General features: G+C 42.0%; 1 protein-coding gene and 1 long non-coding RNA gene across 4 annotated transcripts in view; one reads left to right on the top strand and one right to left on the bottom strand.

Annotated features, from left to right (window-relative positions):
- Positions 1-21,383, bottom strand: part of LOC140910539 (uncharacterized) — a 93,902-nt gene that overhangs the window by 43,568 nt on the left and 28,951 nt on the right. The gene's annotated exons all lie outside the window — the stretch shown is intronic.
- ASB5 (ankyrin repeat and SOCS box containing 5) overlaps positions 1-21,383 on the top strand; it is a 59,873-nt gene that overhangs the window by 30,641 nt on the left and 7,849 nt on the right. For 2 of the 3 annotated variants that reach the window (XM_073341668.2, XM_073341669.2), the window contains exons 2-5: positions 10,492-10,571; positions 12,420-12,527; positions 13,848-13,998; positions 14,133-14,267. In XM_073341668.2, the coding sequence (XP_073197769.1) occupies positions 10,492-10,571; positions 12,420-12,527; positions 13,848-13,998; positions 14,133-14,267 (474 nt within the window). Of the gene's footprint in view, positions 1-1,812; positions 1,945-10,491; positions 10,572-12,419; positions 12,528-13,847; positions 13,999-14,132; positions 14,268-21,383 lie in introns of those variants that run through there. The other variant, XM_073341670.2, reaches the window with a different exon arrangement.

The raw sequence follows: 21,383 nt of genomic DNA, 5'->3' as shown, positions 1-21,383 counted from the left end.
GAGTTTTGTGGTCCATGCTTGTAAATGACTGAGATACTCTAACAGATGGCACTAAGGGCCGAATCATGGCCTGGGATTGGTGCTGCCTTATGTCCTATCTGGGCTGCTCACACCACAGGGAGGAGCAAAGCCTCAGTGATGAGACTACTCCCCCTCCCATTCATGTGGGCAGGCAGACGTGGGGAGTGGAAAGAACCTTGCTGCCTCTTACCCAGGGATTGTGGTAAATTCATGATCTAGCCCAATGGTTTTCAACTTGTGGGCTACGGATGGCTCTGTCTAAGAGGTCTGCAAAGGTTGTCATTACCATAGAACAGTGATTTTCAACCTGTGATCTGTGGAACCTTGGGGTTCCGCAGTCTATGTCTAAGATTTCCAAAGGGGTCTGCACTTCCATTTGAATTTTTTAGGGGTCCACAAATGAAAAAAGGTTTAAAACCACGTGGCTAGCCCTACCATGAAAATATTTTTATGAGGAATCCAACAAATATTTTGAAGAAAATCATAGGTGGTGACTTTCCTGGTCTCATGCTAAAATTTTGCCATGTGCATTAAAGCAGCATCCTGTTTAACATGAGAACCCTGCATACGGGAACCCATAAGCCAAATATGAAAATTTTAGATATCACATTTTAATAAACCATAAAACAGAATAATAGAATATATTTAACTGCAATGACTGGAAGTGAGAGCCTGACACAAAGCCTGTTGAAGTCAACTGAAAGGCTTCCATTGATTTCAGTGGGCTTTGGATCAGGCCTTACATTAGAGTAAGTTGTGATGATTTATTTCACAGTGCTTCTGCCATTAGCTTTTGAATGGCTTCAGAACTGCCACTTTTTTCATAAAACCAAATCCCATTTTTCCTCCAACTACCTTTTGTTCACTAACATTTTAGACCAAGATTGCTTGCTACAGCAGAATCCACTGAAAAAATACATTTGTTTCTCCTTACATTCATTATTAGATTATAAATGCTCCTTGGCAAAAATGTGTCTTCTGGTGTGTCTGGACAGTGCCTCGCACATTGTAGGTACCACCTGATTGCTGATAATCATAATGATAATTTTTGAAAAATGCCACACTGGGTAACCTGAATATTTTTCAAGCTTTGGTATGTGAAAAAGAAAAGGTTCAAATCAGTTTCCTTAAAAAGTCAACCTGCTTTGTTCATTCAAAGTTGGAAAAAAAATACTAAATGTAGCTCTACATTCAATTTAACAACCTAATAATTAAGAACCTCTACCAGTCAGTAGTGAGCTGCAAGAAGATAGCCAGAAAGAGGGGCATGAGTGGGGAGAGACAAAATCCTGTTTTTCTTACTGATGAGAACAACATTTGCTTGTGCTAGCTCACAAACTAGCAGCAATTTTCTTATTTGCTTTTAAAAGTATTAATTCAATATAACAAAGTAGCCTGTGTGATCACTGCCTTTATCTTCACTCACTAGGCTATATATTTATAATGATTTGAGTGGATATCTGTAAAATAATTTATTATTCATAAGTTCATCTCATTCCACAAGGTAAAAGATGGGTAATTAAGGCTTGATCCTACAGTCCTTATTCAGGCAAAGTTTCCACTGATTTCATTCGAAGTTTCACTGGTGTAGAGGTTGCAGGATCAGGGCCAATAGAAACAATTAATATTCCCAATATGTTAACATTTTTATATAGTTATATTAAATGGCAGTTGCTGCTTTTTAGTAAGAAAAAAAGTTGGTGGCCGCATAAGCTGATGCCTTCAGAACTGTGTTTACGCCATAGGTTTTAGAGGTGAAAGTTCATATTACAAGGAGCTGCTGATCTCCTTGCAAACATGGCTGACGTGTATTAAGAATAGGCCCCAGCTAGGGGGGACGGATTTTTATTTTCACACTGAAAGAAATGAGTAGAATTTATAATTGCAACTGGCTGGAAGTGCCATGGGGAGATGGAGATTTAGGTACTGTATGAAATTTTTAAATAATTCTTTGTTCTTGTCTGTTAATAATATGAATTCTTTTTTACTCTATTTCTCTCTCATGTTTACAGAACAGTGTAGACTGCTGTTCCCTGTAAATTATATACCAGATGGCTTGGAACTAGTGCTGTTTCTAAATATAGAGAGAGGTAGCTTGTGTTTAGCATCAAAAAAAGACCACAACAGTAGAGACCTGATAGATCAACAGGTTTTGAATAGGATCTATTTGCTAATATTGCTCTTAGACAGCATTATGAATTAGTACATTTATTCGTGTTCTTAACACTTTCGAGATAACAGAAATTGCAAAACTGGAAATCAGCAGAAAGCAATGAGTTAAATAAGTTAGAATGTTGCTTTTTAAAGACATCTTTTTATATTTTATTTGGAAGGCCCAATTTTACTGGGCTGATAGTGATTTGGAGGTTGATTCTGTCCCCATTGTACTTAAAGACAAAACTCCTATTGACTTCAATGGAAGCAGAAGCAAATTCTTGAAAAGTGGAAACATTTTTCTAAACTTAATTTGCACAGAATATTTCTGCAGTAATTTTAATATCTGTACACTGTTTATAATGCAAGCAATCACATAACTAAGCACTCTATATTTAATGGGTTTAGCAGAAGCCATCAGCTGCTGGATTTCACTGTTCTTGTGGGCAGCAACCGAGGGAAGGTCTAGGTGCAAAATAGAACTTGGAATGCAATCTAGTATCATTTGATTCTCACATGTCACTGAAGTAATGACATTAGCAGGCATTCTGCTGAGCAATCCAAGAGGGCACATGTGAAGGAGGGAGGTGAGGGAAACAAAGATGGGGTAAACATGGATTGCAGAAAGAGATTCTGCCTGCATATCCATATTCTGCTTTTTGTCCAGCTGTAAATATAAAATATCCATAGCACCAGCAGTCAATCTGAAATCTCTTAGAAGATTTTTAATCTGTTTCTATGTTTTGGGCAACGTACAGTTTTGTCTGATTTTTTTCTACAGTACTGCAGTACTTCTTACTTCATTCTTTCATCTTATATTGGCAATGGAATAGGCCACCCAAAGAGAGCAGAGAATTTTCTTAAATGAAAATATAAGCCCAGACTTTTGAAAGCAGCCTCTAAATGCGGGCTTCTGATTTTTCTTGCACAATCATTTGCAGCCACAAGAAGAGAACTTTTACTTACTACCTCATTTGTGGGTGTAACCGTTGTTTGAGATCTTGACTCACTTTAGTGTTAGTTATTTATTCTACAAAAGATAAATATTGGCCAAAGATTTTCAAAAGTGATGGTAATTTTGTGTACCCTGTTTTAAATACCTTATAAGAGCTTGAGTTTGAGGGGGTGAACAGTGAGCACTTTCTGAAAATCAGAACTCTTCAAGATGTCTCCAGTTGGTTACTGAAACGTTAAAGCACCTAAAATCACTAGTCATCTTTTTTAACTCTTGGCTATTGTCACTAAAAATAAGAATTGCAAAATGTGTTTAACCTTCAATTAAATTATACAGAGAAAGGATATGTATCACCAATTATAGCAAATCATCCAAAATGAATAACAGATTATGGCTGTCTTAATAGGAAAATAGGAACTGCCATAGTGGCTCAGACCTGTGGTCCATCTGATCCAACATCCTGTCTCAGGCAGTGGCTAGCACCACATACTCCAAAAGAAGGTGCAAGAAGCTTCATAGTATGTTGACGTTGGATAGGGAAGTCCCCTCCTAATTCCTGTGAGTTCAAGATAGGTTTAAGACCTGAAGCATGAGGTTTTATATCACTTGTAAAACTTTGTTTTTTAGTATTTATTAATATAACTCAATATTCTTGCTATCCATTTAAAAATTCAATTTCTTTTTGAATCTTGCTGAATTCTTGGTCTCAGTGATATCATTCAGCAGAGAGTTCCACAGTCTAATCATGTGTTGGATGAAAAAATATTTCCTTTTATCAGTTGTGAATTATCCACCCTTCAGTTTCATTGGATGTTCCCTTGCTCTTATGTTATGAGAGGAAAACAGCAACTCCGGATCTGCCTTCTCTATACCACTCATTTCATATGATTCTGTCATGTCTCCTCTTATTTACCTTCTTTCTAAAATAAGCAATCTCAGTCTTTTCAATCTCTCTTCATAGGAGCTTTTCCAGGGCTGTAATCATTCTCATCACACATCACTAAACTCCCTCTAAGCTGCAATATCCTTTTGAGATGAGGTGTTTCCAAGTATTGCACACCACTGATTTATATAGAATCATAGAATATCAGGGTTGGAAGGGACCTCAGGAGGTCATCTAGTCCAACCCCCTGCTCAGAGCAGGACCAATCCCCAATTAAATCATCCCAGCCAGGGCTTTGTCAAGCCTGACCTTAAAAACCTCTAAGGAAGGAGATTCCACCACCTCCCTAGGTAACGCATTCCAGTGTTTCACCACCCTCTTAGTGAAAAAGTTTTTCCTAATGTCCAACCTAAACCTCCCCCACTGCAACTTGAGACCATTACTCCTCGTTCTGTCATCTGCTACCATTGAGAACAGTCTAGAGCCATCCTCTTTGGAACCCCCTTTCAGGTAGTTGAAAGCAGCTATCAAATCCCCCCTCATTCTTCTCTTCTGCAGACTAAACATCCCAAGTTCCCTCAGCCTCTCCTCATAACTATTGTGTTCCAGTCCCCTAATCATTTTTGTTGCCCTCCGTGGGACTCTTTCCAATTTTTCCACATCCTTCTTATAGTGTGGGGCCCAAAACTGGACACAGTACTCCAGATAAGGCCTCACCAATGTCCAATAGAAGGGAACGATCATGTCCCTCGATCTGCTGGCAATGCCTCTACTTATACATCCCAAAATGCCATTGGCCTTCTTGGCAACAAGGGCACACTGTTGACTCCTATCCAGCTTCTCGTCCACTGTCACCCCTAGGTCCTTTTCCGCAGAACTGCTGCCGAGCCATTCGGTCCCTAGTCTGTAGCGGGGCATGGGACTCTTCCATCCTAAGTGCAGGACTCTGAACTTGTCCTTGTTGAACCTCATCAGATTTCTTTTGGCCCAATCCTCTCATTTGTCTAGGGCCCTCTGTATCCTATCCCTGCCCTCCAGCGTATCTACCACTACTCCCAGTTTAGTGTCGTCTGCAAATGTGCTGAGGGTACAATCCACACCATCCTCCAGATCATTTATGAAGATATTGAACAAAACCGGCCCCAGGACCGAACCTTGGGACATTCCGCTTGATACCGGCTGCCGACTAGACATGGAGCCATTGATCACTACCCGTTGAGCCCGACAATCTAGCCAGCTTTCTACCCACCTTATAGTGCATTCATCCAGCCCATACTTCTTTAACTTGCTGGCAAGAATACTGGGGGAGAAAAAGAAAAGGAGTACCCGTGGCACCCCAGAGACCAACCAACCCACTTGAGCACAAGGTCTCGTGAGCTACAGCTGAAGCTCACGAAAGCCTACGCTCAAATAAACTGGCCAGTCTCCAAGGTGCCACAAGTACTCCTTTTCTTTTTGCGAATACAGACTAACATGGCTGTTACTCTGAAACCTGTCATTATGTGGGAGACAGTGTCAAAAGCTTTGCTAAAGTCAAGGAACAACATGTCCACTGTTTTCCCTTCATCCACAGAACCAGTTATCTCGTCATAGAAGGCAATTAGATTAGTCAGACATGACTTGCCCTTGGTGAATCCATGCTGACTGTTCCTGATCACTTTCCTCTCCTCTAAGTGCTTCACAATTGATTCCTTGAGGACCTGCTCCATGATTTTTCCGGGGACTGAGGCGAGACCAAATAGCATCATATTTTTCATATTATTCTCCATTCCCATTCCTGATGTATCCTCATACTTTGTTGGCTTTTCCCCCCACTACAACTGCAGATATGTCTACACTATGGACCTTACAGCAACATAGCTGTACTGCTGCAGTTGTGCTGCTGTAAGGTCTCCTGTATAGCCACTCTATGACAGTGGGAGAGAGCTCTCCCACCAGCATAATTAAACCACTCCCAACGAGCGGCGGTAGCTATGTCAGCATCTTCCACTGACACAGCACTGTCCAAACTCATGTTGGTCGGGGGAGGGGGAGGTGTCACATCCCTGACTGACGAAAGTTTTGCCAACAAAAGTGCTAGTGTAGACAAAGCCCAGTCTTAATTGAGCAGTCCACACTAATACCCAAGTGTTTTCCTGAGTTGATACAGTTAACTTAGAACCCAGTAAGATATATCAGCAGCTTGTATTTTTTCCTCTAATGGGTATTACTTTGCATATTATCAACATTCAATTTCATATGTTATCATGTTGCCAATTCACTAAGCTTGGGTAAAGCCCTCTGAAATTTCTCAAAGTCCTTTCTGGACTTGACTTTGTTAAAGCTTGATCTACACTAGAAAATTAGTTCAGTTTAACTACATCCATCAGAAGTCTGAAAAATCCACACCTCTGAGCGGTGTAGTTAAGTCCCTGTGTAGACAGTGATAGGTCAACAGAAGAATTTGTTTGTTGACCTAGCTATTGCCTCTCAGGGAGGTGGATTACCTATGCTGACAGAAGAATCCCTTGTGTTAGCATAGGTAGTGTCTACACTGAAGCGGTACAGTGGCACAGCTGTGCTACTGTAGCGTTTTAAGTGTAGACAAGCCCAAAGTAATTTTGTTAATGCTAATTTTTCCAGATCTCTGCTCATGCCTTTTTACAGATCATTAATGTATATATTAAACACCAATCCTAGAACAGAATCTTGAGACACCCCTGCTGTTAACCTTTTGCCATGTTGAAAGTTGACAATTTATTTCTACTTTTTTTTTCCCTCTCTCTTAGCCAGTTCTTGATCCACGGTAATGCATTTCCTCTTACCCCATGACTACACTGTTTCTTAATAACCTCCTTTGAGGGACCTTGTCAAAGGTCAATTGAAAGCCTAAATACATTATGTCAACAGCTTCACTTTTATCCACTACGTTATTGACACATTCAAAGAATCCTAACAGACTGGTAAGGCAACATATTCCTTTGCAACTGTTAAGTAGTTACATAAAAAGTAAAAATGGGCAGATAATTTGTAGAAGCTTCCCATTTTAAGACAGACAACATTAACTATTCAGCTTGATGAAAAGTATGTCTGCAATATATCTGATGCTGTACAATAATATTACAAAACCTTGTGTCTAGAACTTCTTGTTCTCCTTTCTCATACAATTAATTCCAATAACAAGTTTACCACTTAGAAACAAGATGATCAGAGGGAGAATAAAAAAGGAAAAAGTGTTTTGGGGGAGAGGCTGTAAACTTTTTCTACAGGCTGTAAACTTTCTATGGTTTCAACACAATATAACAACAATCACCAAACAAATCAATAGCATAGTTCAACAGGTTGAACTGAAGTTCCATTGCAATTCACATTGATTGCAATACTCTCTGGGTAGTCACAGCATCTACTCAATAAAAATCAATCAATCAAGGGATTGTTATTAAATGACAAAGACATGGTGGTCTATCTGACCCCATGTGCTGAACATACTGCTTTTGTGGTATTCCTGCATCAGTGAGTCTAGGCAGTAAGAAAATGGGACTGAGAATCAAACCTAAATTTCCTGCAAAATGTTGCAAATTATGACCAAATCCTAAATCCTGCACCCACCCCACACAATTAGGCAGACACTTACAACTCCCCATGTTGTAAGTGTCTGCAGTGTTGCTGCAGGCCAGTAGGAACATGAGCATTCTGCGGCTCTCCTAAGCTGAGGCATTCTCATAGAAAGAACAGGAGTACTTGTGGCACCTTAGAGACTAACAAATTTATTTGACCATAAGTTTTTAGCTCAAAATAAATTTGTTAGTCTCTAAGGTGCCACAAGTACTCCTGTCCTTTTTGCGGATACAGACTAACATGGCTGCTATTCTGAAACTCTCACAGAAGTGAGCTGCAGAGGATCCACAAAAAGGCGTAGGAGGATTTCTACAGAGCCCCTCAAATCTTGACTCCCTACATTGGGGTAGCCAACCTAAGCCTGAGAAGGAGCCAAAATTTACTAATGTACATTGCCAAAGAGCCACAGTAATATGTCAGTAGCCCCCCATCAGCTCCCCCTTCCCGCTCCCAGTGCCTCCCGCCCACCGGCGGCCCCACCAATCAGCACCTCCCCCTCCCTCCCCGCACCTCCGATCAGCTGTTTCATGGCATGCAGGAGGCGAGGGAGAGAGGGGAGAAGAGGAGGAGTGAAGGCATGGCAGGCTCAGCGGAGGGAGCGGGAAGGGGTGGAGTGGGGTCAGGGCCTGTGGCAGAGCCAGGGGTTGAGCAGTGAGCATCCCCCGGCACATTGGAAAGTTGGCGCCTGTAGCTCCAGCCCCGGAGTCGGTGTCTATTGTTATACCAATAAAATAAAACCCAGCAGGATCTTATTAAAGGGGAAAAGGCAAAATGCCACATTTATTGTGAATACAGAAAGAATCATAGTAAGCAGCTAGTTATAGCTATAACATTCCATTCAATTTCATATTTATTCACACATTCATTCATGCATACACACACACAGGTTCTGCAAGGTTGTTATCATAGTTACCAGGCTTAGAGTTGCTCATGCCAAGTCACTGACCAGGTGGCCTGGACATGAGGAGGGAGCAGGACCTTGTCAGATGCTCATCTGATGCTCCTGGAAGTTGGTTTGCAGAATCAGACCCCAAAGTTCTCACTTTCTAGAGTCCACTTTTATAGGAATTTCTTCCTATGCCAGTCTATGGGAATTGCTTCATCATGCTGTTGCAGAATCAATCAGCAGATGGCACATTCCTGACAGCTCCGTGCTGCCAGATGTTATCTTGTTCTTTGGTTCTCCCATCCTTGAGACTGTTGGGTGGATTCCAGTCTGCCCTCTGGTGGGAGAGGGGGGTCCTCTGGTTGTTTCCACTTGACGCCTTCTTCAGCCAATGGACACTGGATTCTTAGGCTGGCACCTCCCTGATCATTCAGTTATTATCCACACCAAGCATCCATTCACATACATCCTCTATCTCTATTTTAATCACAATTGTTAATAAAGCGAGATGAACACAACAAAAGGGCAGGGAGTCTCTGGGTGCTTTTTCTGTTGTTACAGAGTATTGCTTTGAGTCTCTCTCTGTGTGAGTAGTTGTTGCTTTGAGAACAGACTCTGTCTTAGAATGTACTAACATAATTAGCAGCTTGCAAGTTTCACACAGAGAGGGAGAGAAACAGTACCAAAAACCAAGAGATCTCTTAATTAGTAATACCCTGGAATTTAAACTATGGGGAATCAAATTCATTTGTGATTTTAATACAGAACTTCTTTAATATGATCCAACACTATACAAGGAGCCGCATATTAACTTCTGAAGAGCTGCATGTGGCTCCGGAGCCACAGGTTGGCTACCCCTGCCCTACACAAAGAAACAGAACTGAACCAGTTCTGCTGCTAGGGCCCTCTGTGGCTGTGGAAGTGAGGGCTGGATTTACCCCTAAATCAGTGGTCTGCCTTTCTTCAATAAGAATATGAGCACCATTTTCACAGAACCCTCAAACTGTGCATCATCTCCAAGTTACACATAAAAAAGGTAAAGTGAGTTCTCAATTACTCCTTCCCATTTAGAAACCAAGAGGCAAATGCCACCTCTTTCTCTTCAGCCACAAAAGGCATAAGATACAGTGGAACTGGTTTACTTGTGCTGGATGAGGAAAACGAGTAGTTTTGAGAAGGGATTCTCATTGCCTGTATACTGGAGAGCCCATGCAGTAGAGTTGAACCCTGTAGAACAGGGTCACAACAGCACTGGGCACACTCTGGGCTTCAGTAGAAGAAACAAAGGGGTTCTGTGTCCTGGAGCGGAAGCTAGGATTTTCTTTCCAAGCCCCGTAAAATATCCTTGCATCAAGAAGCACATCTGCTTGGATTTGTTCCATGGGGAAGGATTTAGCCCTAAAAATCTATTTCTACCATGGGAATTCTCTGTAAGGGACTTACATGTAGATTTCACGTGGGAAGTGGGGGTTAGATGCTTCAGATTGGTCTTATCAACCATAGACATTTTAATGTTAATTTTTGTTTTAAAACAGCGTTTCCTTCTTTTCAGGACTGTTTCAGAAGGTGTGTGTGGTCCCCATTTTAACTTCAAATATTCAATCCAATATGTCTATGTTTCCTGTTGAAGCTGGTAGATTTTGATATGCCTATACAACATTTTGTAGAAAATATAAAAGGCTCTGGTAGACAAATACCATGAATATTGCTGAAATTGTTAAAATGCATTAATAAAAAATACCACGTAGAACGCTTTCTCTTTCATACTGCAGAATTACTCAGCCTAGATGTTTACAATTAGCAATGTAGCATGTTTGCTCTTTTTAGTGTCCAGGAAAGAATACATGTATTTAAGACACTTCATCCAAAAAGAGAATAATTCATTTCATAGAACCTTTGACTTTATTTTCAGCATAACCACTTCTGCTTTGTTCTGTGCATTCTAAGATCAGTCTAATTCCTGTAATTTTTTCAATAAATATTATTATTCTGTAGGTTCTTGGGCAGATCGTTCACCACTGCATGAGGCAGCTAGTCAAGGACGTCTCCTTTCTCTAAAAACTTTACTGTCACAGGTAATACCCAAGTGGTTCTTAAAACAATTTTCCTTTTTTATCTTATTTAATGACAACCTAACAAAAGGTAAATTTAACATGATTATTTTGTTACCCTCTCCATGTGAATAATGCAGAAGTATTTTCATTTGGGAGCTTTTGATGCTGTAAAATTTAAAGACATTTCAAGATATTTTCCCACTGGTTTTAAAAGCATTTTCTAAAATATATTTGTTGTGAAGCCTTGGTAGATTAAACCTATGAAAACTGTTTCCTTGCAAATGTTGCTTGTTTATGGTTGCTATTTATTTGTTTTTGTAAAAAAGAGCAGTAAAGCACTTGTTTCGGAGAATTAAGGAAGAATAGTGCCTTAGAGGCACATTGCATCCTGGGGTTACTCCTTATGTGGCACAATTTATACACCAGCCTTTACTCTCTGCTGTGCCTACAGGCACGTAACCCTTATCCTCAGCTCATGTAAATCAGCATAGTTGCACAGACTTCCCTCCTCAGCTCATATAAACTGATGTTGATCCATTGACTTCAATACAGCTATGCCAATTTACACCAGCTGAATATCTAGCCCTTCTGTGGGAGAAAGGATTAGTATATTCTAAACAAAGAAATCATCCTGTCTACTGATCAGGAGAAGGACTTGGGAGTTCTTCAGAAAAATTCATTGAAAATAGCCCAGTGCACAGCAGCAATAAAAAAAAAAAAAAAAAAAAAAGACACACTGAATATTATTTTGTAACAGCAGAGGGATAAAGTAAAATCAGGAGTTTTACTGTTAGTGTAACAGCAAACCTGCTACTTGGCAGTTAAGTACTATAATATGGTATCAAATAAGAGCCCTTTCTGGAACACTGGTAAACGGTATTACAGAAAGTATATTGTGTAAGCCAATGTAATAATTTGCTGATGATGCAAAGCTGGCCTCAGTGTAGCATTGTCAACACAAGAGTGGATTGGAATATTATACAGGAAGATCCAAATGACTTTGAAGACTGGAGTAAAAGAAATGGGATGAAATTCAATAGTACAAAGTGCAAGATCATGCACCTAAGATCTAATCATAAGAATTTCTGCCTCTAATTGGGGGGCTTATCATTTGGAAGTAATGCAGGAGAGAGACCTGGGTGTGGGAGTCGACCACAGGATGACTATGAGCCACCAAGGTGATGCAGCTATGAAAAAGACAAATGCAATTCTTGGATGTATCAGATGAGGCATTTCTAGTAGAAACAGAGAAGTTTTAATGCTATTGTACAAGGCACTGTAAGATCTCATTGTACAATTCTGGTCACCCATATTCAAGAAAGATAAATTCACACTGTAACAGGTGCAGAGAAGAACTACTAGGATGATCAAGGGACTAGGGGGGCTATTTTATGTCAGGAGACTGGAAGCGCTTGGTTTGCTAAGCCTAGCAAAAAGAAGAGGCAATATAATTGCTTTCTATAAACGTAACAGGCGGGCGAATAATTTAAGCTAAAGGACACTAGCACCTTCTCCTCTCCCCGTTTTGTAAATAGTTCTCCTTTCTTTTTCTTTTATCAAAATGCCTGAAAATTGAAACAAAAATTTTCAGGGTGAAACAAAACAAAACATTTTGTTTCAACATTACTGAAATGAAACATTTTTGAGTCAAAACTAAATTACTTTTTGATTCACTGAAAAATTTTAAAAATGTCATTTTTGGTTCAACCTGAAGCTAAACATTTTTTTTTAAAATTGCCAGTGAACTGAAAAAATCCATTATTCACCCAGCTCGAATAAACTGTGGTGCTTACAACTAACAATGATGAAGACTTAACATCTTTGAATAGCTTTTGTCTTACCTTTGTGTGTTGTTCCTATCCTGTTTAGGGTTACAATGTGGATACTCTGACAATTGACCAAGTCACTCCACTGCATGAAGCCTGCCTGGGAGATCATGTAGGGTGTGCAAGAATCCTTCTTGAAGCAGGGGCAAATGTAAGTATCTTTTTCATATGTAAAGTACTGCAGTAACCTTGTCTAATTGAAAGGGATTTATTCCTTGATTTTTCATCCAAAGGTCTCCACATTCTCCCTGCTCTGCACTATATTGGTTTCCTTTGTTAACAACAGTAGGTTTGCCTTTTATGTTTTTTTTAAGTAACAGTTGATTATTTTAAAAGTCTTTGCTGACTGACAGCAAAGGAGACTGATGGGATCGTTGCATAATGGAGGAGAGAGAAGACAGCAGAAGTAGAGGGAAGAGAGAAAAGATCACATAAAATGTGTGGGTAAGATTAGACACCACACAGAAGATGGGCAGAAGAGAGAACAGAAAATAGATGAGAAAAAGGAGAAAAACAGGGGAGAAAGCAAGAGTGAAATTGGACATAAAATTGAGGAACTGTGGCCAACGTAAGCATTATAAATTGAATGTATATTTATTATTTCTATAGAACCCACAAATTTATTGTTTCTACAGAACCCATACATGTTTCTCCAAAAATTGAGAAAAAGACATGTTTAGAGATCTTATATTCTAATTATGAGACAAGACACAACAAGGGAGAGCAACAAACAAACAAACAAACAAACAGTGAGGGGAACAGGGAAAAGGGAGCACAAGATTTACAAATAAAAGCGTATGCAATTACAGTATTTAGGTATGCTTCTGCATTTCTCAAAAGTACCATGCTATTTCTACACACACACACAACTATACAGTAGTAAAGCTTCCAGAGAAATTCCCTCTCCTTAAAATGGGGACTAGCACATGAGGAACATTTTAAAGAGAGTCCCCTATACCTAAACATTTTAAAAAATACTTATCAATTTAATTTTTTTAAATTGAGTTTTTTGGGAGTGGAGTAGAACGCTAGTTCTTCATGGTTATAGGCTAATTTTAGAGCTTGTGGAGCGCCAAGAAAGAATCATATGATCATAGAGATTGGGGAGTGCTAATGGAAATTTCCATAATGAAAAGAAAACTTTAGAACTTAGAAGTCAATGAGAACTGCTGAGTACTCAGCACTTTTGAAAATCAGGCCACTTATTTAGATTTAGTATTATGGTCAGTTATGTTTTCTAGGATATAGTTTAGCATGTATAATGGTACGTTTATTTCAACAAATAACAAGGGGTGGGGTTGGAAGATAAGAACTGTACAGAAGTTGAGTGCAATAAAGCAATGTTATGGTAAATAGTGTAAATTTGTTGATGCATCACGCATATTTCAACTATACCTTATTCTAAAACACTATCAGTTAAGAATGCATCCCTTACTTCATTGCCATCTTAGACATATCTTTTCTATTCTAGGTAAATGCTACAACAATTGATGGAGTGACCCCGTTATTTAATGCATGTTCAAGAGGTAGTGCGTCTTGTGCAGAGCTTTTGTTGGAGTATGGTGCCAAAGCTCAGTGGGAGTCATGTCTCCCTTCACCGACTCATGAAGCAGCCAGTAGAGGTAAAAAACTAGCTTCTGAGCATACATAAAACAGTTGACAAATTATATTACATAGTGTTAAGAAATGTATCAGGTTTCGTAAATGGAACGTCTAACTGAAGAGGCAAGCAAACTATTTCATACTCCGTTGGCAGGTCACAGCGAATGTCTGGAAGTGCTGATCTCCTGGGGCATAGATGTTGACCAAGACATTCCTCATCTGGGAACATCTCTATATGTAGCTTGTGTTTCACAGCAGATCCATTGCATTCGAAAACTCCTTTATGCAGGTACAAGTTTATTTACTTAAAATATTAATATATTCTTATACTGCCCACTTTTACAATAAGATGTACTCAGCTAAACAAAACTAGGCTTTTGTCAAGGCTAATTCCCAACTGTGGCACTTCGAGTGCAGAAGGTGAGGACCTGCAAGAATCTAAAAGTTAATACTGGCCACTCCAGGCTTGTATTAAACTTCCAAGGTTACAGCTTTTCTCTGACCTTGGATTGTTAGATGCTGTCACCACCCAAGTGCAAAACCCCTTTGAGAACTCAGGAAGGCACGCTTGGGTATTCCTTCCTATGGGGTACCCTCAAGCCCTTTTACCCTGCCCTCTGGGGAAGAGCTCAGAAGAAAAACAAAGGAAATCAGCTGTTGCCACCAGCTAAATAAATAATATGTGCATAAACCTCTTAGGACACAAAAATCCAATTCTGTTCTTAAAAAAGATCAATTTTATTAATAAAAAAAGAAGAAAATACATCTGGGACTTAGACTTTTCCTAGATTTAAAAAACAACAACTACAAGCATCACAAATAGTCTTCTTGAGGTCCAGCTTAAAGGTTACGAGCAAAACAAAAACACCTGGGGTTAGCACAAAGGAGTCCACAAGCCATAAAGAAATAAAAGGAATAAACCTAATTGCGTCTTCCTAGACATTTCCTGATCTACTTAATATCTGGAGTTTTAGATGAGGACAGTTTCTAGGTATGATACTGATACATTTTCATACCTGGCCCAAGGTTTTCACAGCGTAACTGCTCCCTTTCTGTCTCATAGCAGTGAGACTTTTTAACCCTTTACAGGTAAAGCAAGTAAAGAGCAGCTATAAGCTGCTAACTGGCTATAAACTTAGTTTATAGCTAACTGGCTGGCTGGGTGTCCTTAAAAGGGAACTACCCTCTTTCCCCTTCATTTATTACAGCTTCTTGTTACAGGACTCTAATTTTAACTTTATGCTCAGACATATTTTTTGTTAGGGGAAACCTTTTGGTTGTTGATTTACAGTATGTGGGGTTGTCAAGGTTCCTCCCCCACTCTGAACTCTAGGGTACAGATGTGGGGACCTGCATGAAAAACCTCCTAAGCTTATCTTTACCAGCTTAGGTCAAAACTTCCCCAAGGTACAAAATATTCCACCCGTTGTCCTTGGACTGGCCGCTACCACCACCAAACTAATACTGGTTACTGGGGAAGAGCTGTTTGGACGCGTCCTTCCCCCCAAAATACTTCCCAAAACCTTGCACCCCACTTCCTGGACAAGGTTTGGTAAAAAGCCTCACCAATTTGCCTAGGTGACTACAGACCCAGACCCTTGGATCTTAAGAACAATGAACAATCCTCCCAACACTTGCACCCCCCCTTTCCTGGGAAATGTTGGATAAAAAGCCTCACCAATTTGCATAGGTGACCACAAACCCAAACCCTTGGATCTGAGAACAATGAAAAAGCATTCAGTGTTTTACAAGAAGACTTTTAATAAAAAATAGAAGTAAATAGAAATAAAGAAATCCCCCCTGTAAAATCAGGATGGTATATATCTTACAGGGTAATTAGATTCAAAAACATAGAGAACCCCTCTAGGCAAAACCTTAAGTTACAAAAAAGATACACAGACAGAAATAGTTATTCTATTCAGCACAATTCTTTTCTCAGCCATTTAAAGAAATCATAATCTAACACATACCTAGCTAGATTACTTACTAAAAGTTCTAAGACTCCATTCCTGTTCTGTCCCCGGCCAAGACGACTACAGACAGACCCTTTGTTCCTCTCCCTCCTCCCAGCTTTTGAAAGTATCTTGTCTCCTCATTGGTCATTTTGGTCAGGTGCCAGCGAGGTTACCTTTAGCTTCTTAACCCTTTACAGGTGAGAGGAGCTTTCCCCTGGCCAGGAGGGATTTCAAAGGGGTTTACCCTTCCCTTTATATTTATGACACGCCCCCCAAATCTCAGCTAGGGTGAAACACTGGCTGGGATTTCTTCCTGGAGCTCTAGGAAAAACAGAGTTAATAAGACACATGCATCTCTAAATATACTACCAAGTACATAAAGACTAACAATATTTTCCACATCTCAAGGACGATTTTAACCAGTTGATTCTGGGAAACTTTCACGGGAGAGTGCATCAGCCACTTTGTTAGAAGCTCCTGAGATGTGTTGGATGTCGAAATCAAAATCTTGGAGAGCTAAACTCCACCGAAGAAGTTTTTTGTTAGTTTCTTTGACGGTGTGAAGCCACTTTAGTGCAGCATGGTCGGTTTGCAGGTGGAAACGCCGTCCCCAAACATATGGGCGTAGCTTTTCCAGAGCGTAGACAATGGCATAACATTCTTTTTCAGTGACTGACCAGTTGCTTTCCCTCTCAGACAGTTTTTTGCTGAGAAACACTACAGGGTGGAATTCTTGATCAGGTCCTTTCTGCATTAAAACTGCTCCCACACCACGCTCGGATGCATCTGTGGTTACTAGGAACGGTTTGTCAAAGTCTGGGGCCCTTAGTACAGGGTCAGACATGAGTGTCGCTTTAAGCTTGTTAAAGGCCTTCTGACACTTTCCGGTCCACTGAACAGCATTTGGCTGTTTCTTTTTGGTTAGGTCTGTCAGTGGGGCAGCGATTTGGCTGTAGTGCGGTACAAATCGTCTGTAATAACCGGCCAAGCCTAAGAAGGATTGAACCTGTTTCTTTGACTTTGGGACAGGCCACTTTTGGATAGCATCCACTTTGGCCTGTAGGGGGCTGATAGTTCCTTGACCCACCTGGTGTCCAAGGTAAGTCACTCTGTTTAGGCCTATTTGACACTTCTTAGCCTTAACAGTTAGTCCTGCCTCCCTTATGCGCTCAAGGACTTTTTGTAGATGTTCCAGGTGGTCTGCCCAGGAATCCGAAAATATGGCCACATCGTCAAGGTAGGCGACTGCATATTCTCCTAATCCCGCTAGGAGACCATCTACAAGTCTTTGGAAAGTGGCGGGTGCATTTCGCAGCCCGAAAGGGAGTACATTAAATTCATACAGCCCGAGATGTGTGATGAAGGCTGACCTTTCCTTGGCAGATTCATCTAGCGGTACCTGCCAGTACCCCTTGGTTAAGTCCAAGGTAGAGATGAACTGGGCCCTTCCCAGTTTCTCTAATAGTTCATCTGTGCGTGGCATGGGATAGTTGTCTGGGCGAGTTACAGCATTTAGCTTACGGTAGTCCACGCAAAAACGTATTTCCCCATCTGGTTTGGGAACTAGAACCACTGGAGATGCCCATGCACTTTCAGAGGGGCGGATTACACCCATCTGTAACATATCCTGGATCTCCCGTTCTATAGCAGTTTTAGCTTGAGGAGACACCCGGTAAGGTTGGACCCTAATTGGGTGAGCATTACCTGTGTCAATGGAGTGGTATGCCCGTTCAGTCAGTCCTGGGGTGGCTGAGAACGTTGGCGCGTAGCTAGTGCACAGCTCCTGGATCTGCTGTCGCTGCATACGCCCAAGGGTCATGGAGAGGTTCACCTCTTCCACACCACCAGCACATTTCCCTTCGTAGTAGACACCTTCAGGCCACTCAGCGTCGTCTCCTCCCTGGGCTGTAAACTGACAAACCTTTAATTCTCTGGAATAAAAGGGCTTTAGAGAATTAATATGATACACCTTAGGCTTTCGGTTGGAGGTGGGGAATGCTATGAGATAATTAACAGCTCCCAGGCGCTCCTGGACCACGAATGGCCCTTCCCACGATGCTTCCATTTTATGGGCCTGGAGCGCCTTTAAGACCATGACCTGGTCTCCTACTTTGAAGGAACGCTCTCTGGCATGTTTATCATACCAGGCTTTTTGCTCTTTTTGAGCATCCTGTAAGTTTTCTCTAGCAAGGGCTAAAGAGGTTCGGAGGGTGTTTTGTAGGTTGGTTACAAAGTCCAGAATGTTAGTTCCTGGAGAAGATGTAAATCCCTCCCATTGCTGCTTCACCAACTGCAATGGCCCCTTAACCTCACGGCCATATACAAGTTCAAATGGGGAAAACCCTAAACTGGGATGTGGTACAGCTCTGTAGGCAAAGAGCAACTGCTGCAATACTAGGTCCCAATCATTGGAGTGCTCATTTACAAATTTACGTATCATGGCCCCCAAAGTTCCATTAAACTTCTCCACCATGCCATTTGTTTGATGATGGTAAGGAGTGGCAACCAAGTGATTTACCCCATGAGCTTCCCAAAGGTTTTTCATAGTTCCTGCCAGGAAATTAGTCCCTGCACCTGTGAGGATGTCGGAGGGCCAACCTACCCTGGCAAAAATGTCTGCTAGTGCCTGGCACACACTTTTAGCCCTGGTGTTGCTTAGAGCTACTGCTTCCGGCCATCGGGTGGCAAAATCCATGAAAGTCAGTATGTACTGCTTTCCTCTGGGTGTCTTTTTCGGAAAAGGACCCAGAATATCCACAGCTACTCGCTGAAATGGAACTTCAATGATGGGGAGTGGCTGGAGAGGAGCTTTGACCTGGTCTTGGGGTTTTCCCACTCTTTGGCACACCTCACAAGACTGGACATAGGTAGAAACATCCTTGCCCATTCCCTCCCAGTGGAATGACCCCCCCAAACGGTCTTTGGTCCTGTTCACCCCAGCATGGCCACTAGGGTGATCATGGGCTAAGCTCAAGAGCTTGGCCCGGTATTTAGTTGGAACTACCAACTGTCTCTGAGGATGCCAGTCTTCCTGGTGTCCCCCAGAAAGAGTTTCCTTGTATAAAAGTCCTCTTTCTACAACAAACCTGGATCGATTAGAAGAGCTGAGAGGCGGTGGGTTGCTCCGTGCCGCCGTCCAAGCTCTCTGGAGGCTTTCATCTGCTTCCTGTTCGGTCTGGAACTGTTCCCTTGATGCTGGAGACATCAGTTCCTCATGGGATTGTGGACCTAGGCTTGGTCCCTCTGGAAGCGATATAGGGGATGGAGCTGTTTCTGTTGACTGTGAACCGCTCTCCGCTGGTGTACTATGTTGGGATTCAGGCTCCGGCTGAGCCTCTTGTGTAGGGTTATCGGCTGCTGCCAGTTCAGGTTCGGTGGGGCCCTCTGGTGTTGAGGTTGCAAGTACTGGATTCAGTGCTGACACGGGGTCTGGTGTTGGTTGTTCGGCTGGTTCCGGTTCTGGGACTGGTTCCGTCTGGGTCTCTGGGACTGGATCCACTACTGCTGTTGCAGACATTGGCCTGGGGTCCAGGTCCATCACCTCTGACTGGGTCCTGATAGAAGTTTCCGGAACAGAGCTAGGCCTCACGGCTTGTTTAGCCTGGTTGCGGGTGACCATTCCCACCCTCTTGGCCTGCTTCACATGATTGGCCAAGTCTTCCCCCAACAGCATGGGGATGGGATAATCATCATAGACTGCAAAAGTCCACATTCCTGACCAGCCCTTGTACTGGACAGGCAACTTGGCTGTAGGCAAATTGAAAGAGTTGGACTTGAAGGGTTGAATCGTCACTTGGATCTCCGGGTTGATTAAATTGGGGTCCACTAAGGAAGCATGGATAGCTGACACTTGTGCTCCGGTGTCCCTCCACGCGGTGACCTTCTTCCCACCCACACTCACAGTTTCCCTCCGCTCCAAGGGTATCTGGGAGGTATCTGGGCCTGTGGACCTCTGGTGTGATTCCGGTGCAATGAACTGTAATCTGTTGGGGTTCTTGGGGCAGTTGGCCTTTACATGCCCCAGCTCGTTACACTTAAAACATCGTCCAGCTGACGGGTCACTGGGGCGAGGAGGGTTGCTGGAGAACGGGGTGGTGGGACGATAAGGGGTCTGGAGGGTTCTTTGGGAGGTAGGTGGGGCTTTGGGCGGCCCCCGGTAATAGGGTGTGGTCTGGGGTGGTCCCTTCTGGTCTCCGCTCCAACTGCGACCAGTTTTCTTCTTCTCTGCCACCTCCACCCATCTGGCTCCAATCTCTCCTGCCTCAATTACAGTTTTGGGTTTCCCATCTAGGATGTATCTTTCTATTTCCTCAGGAACACCCTCTAAGAATTGTTCCATTTGCATTAGGAAGGGCAAATTTACTGGAGATTCAACACTTGCTCCTGATATCCAGGCATCCCAATGTTTTACAATGTGGTAGGCATGTCGGGTAAATGACATGTCTGGTTTCCACCTTAGGGCTCTGAACCTCCGACGAGACTGCTCGGGTGTTATCCCCATTCTGACTCTCGCCTTGGATTTAAACAGTTCATACTTGTTCATGTGTTCTTTAGGCATTTCAGCTGCCACCTCAGCTAAGGGTCCACTGAGCTGTGGCCTCAGCTCTACCATGTATTGGTCAGTAGAGATGTTGTACCCAAGGCAGGCCCTTTCGAAGTTTTCTAAGAAGGCCTCAGTATCATCACCTGCCTTGTAGGTGGGGAACTTTCTGGGATGGGAAGTGGTACCTGGAGAAGGATTGCTAGGGTTTGTTGGTATATTCTGCTGGGCCTTTATCCTCTCCATCTCCTCCACATGCTTCCTCTCTTTTTCCCTCTCCTCCTCCACATGCTTCCTTGCCTCCATTTCCCTCTTGTGGGCAGCCTCTTGGTGTTGTTCTGCCTCCCTTTCTTGTTCCTTCTTCAGCTGCATGAGTTCTATCTGTCTTTCATGTTCCCTTTGTTTTTCCTCAGCCTGAAATTTGGCTAATTCCAGCTGTAGTCGAGCTGAGGATTTGGCCATTCTAACCTCTCTGTTTTTAACTAACTTTACACCCGAGGTTTAGAAATAAACAAACAAAACTTGGCTGTAAAATTTTGCTGTGCTGGAATAGAATACCTATTCTCTGATAGTGATTGTCAGCCTACAGAAAAAGACAATTCCCTTGTCTCTGCTCTGGGCCCAAATTAAAGCAAAAACCCTCCAACTACTTGGAAACCTGCTTACCCAGCCCAAAGAAGAAAAAAATTTCTTTTCAAACCTGTGCTCCTTGTAAAACAAAAAAAAAAAAAATCAAAATCCTAAAAAAAACCCTGCCACTTTTGTCTCCAGGCAAATGGGTAGAGCACACACCCCCTATTTACTTTTAGGAAGAAAAGAAAAAAAAAAAAAACCTCTGGGTTGGAAGACTGTGAATTTCCCTGCAGGAGTTAAGTACCCTGCCTCCAGGCAAAGAAAACCTGCAATTCAG

The sequence above is a fragment of the Lepidochelys kempii genome, chromosome 4 (assembly GCF_965140285.1).
Source record: "Lepidochelys kempii isolate rLepKem1 chromosome 4, rLepKem1.hap1, whole genome shotgun sequence".
In the NCBI taxonomy this organism is placed as follows: domain Eukaryota; kingdom Metazoa; phylum Chordata; order Testudines; family Cheloniidae; genus Lepidochelys; species Lepidochelys kempii.
This window is presented reverse-complemented; position numbering and strand designations above follow the sequence as displayed.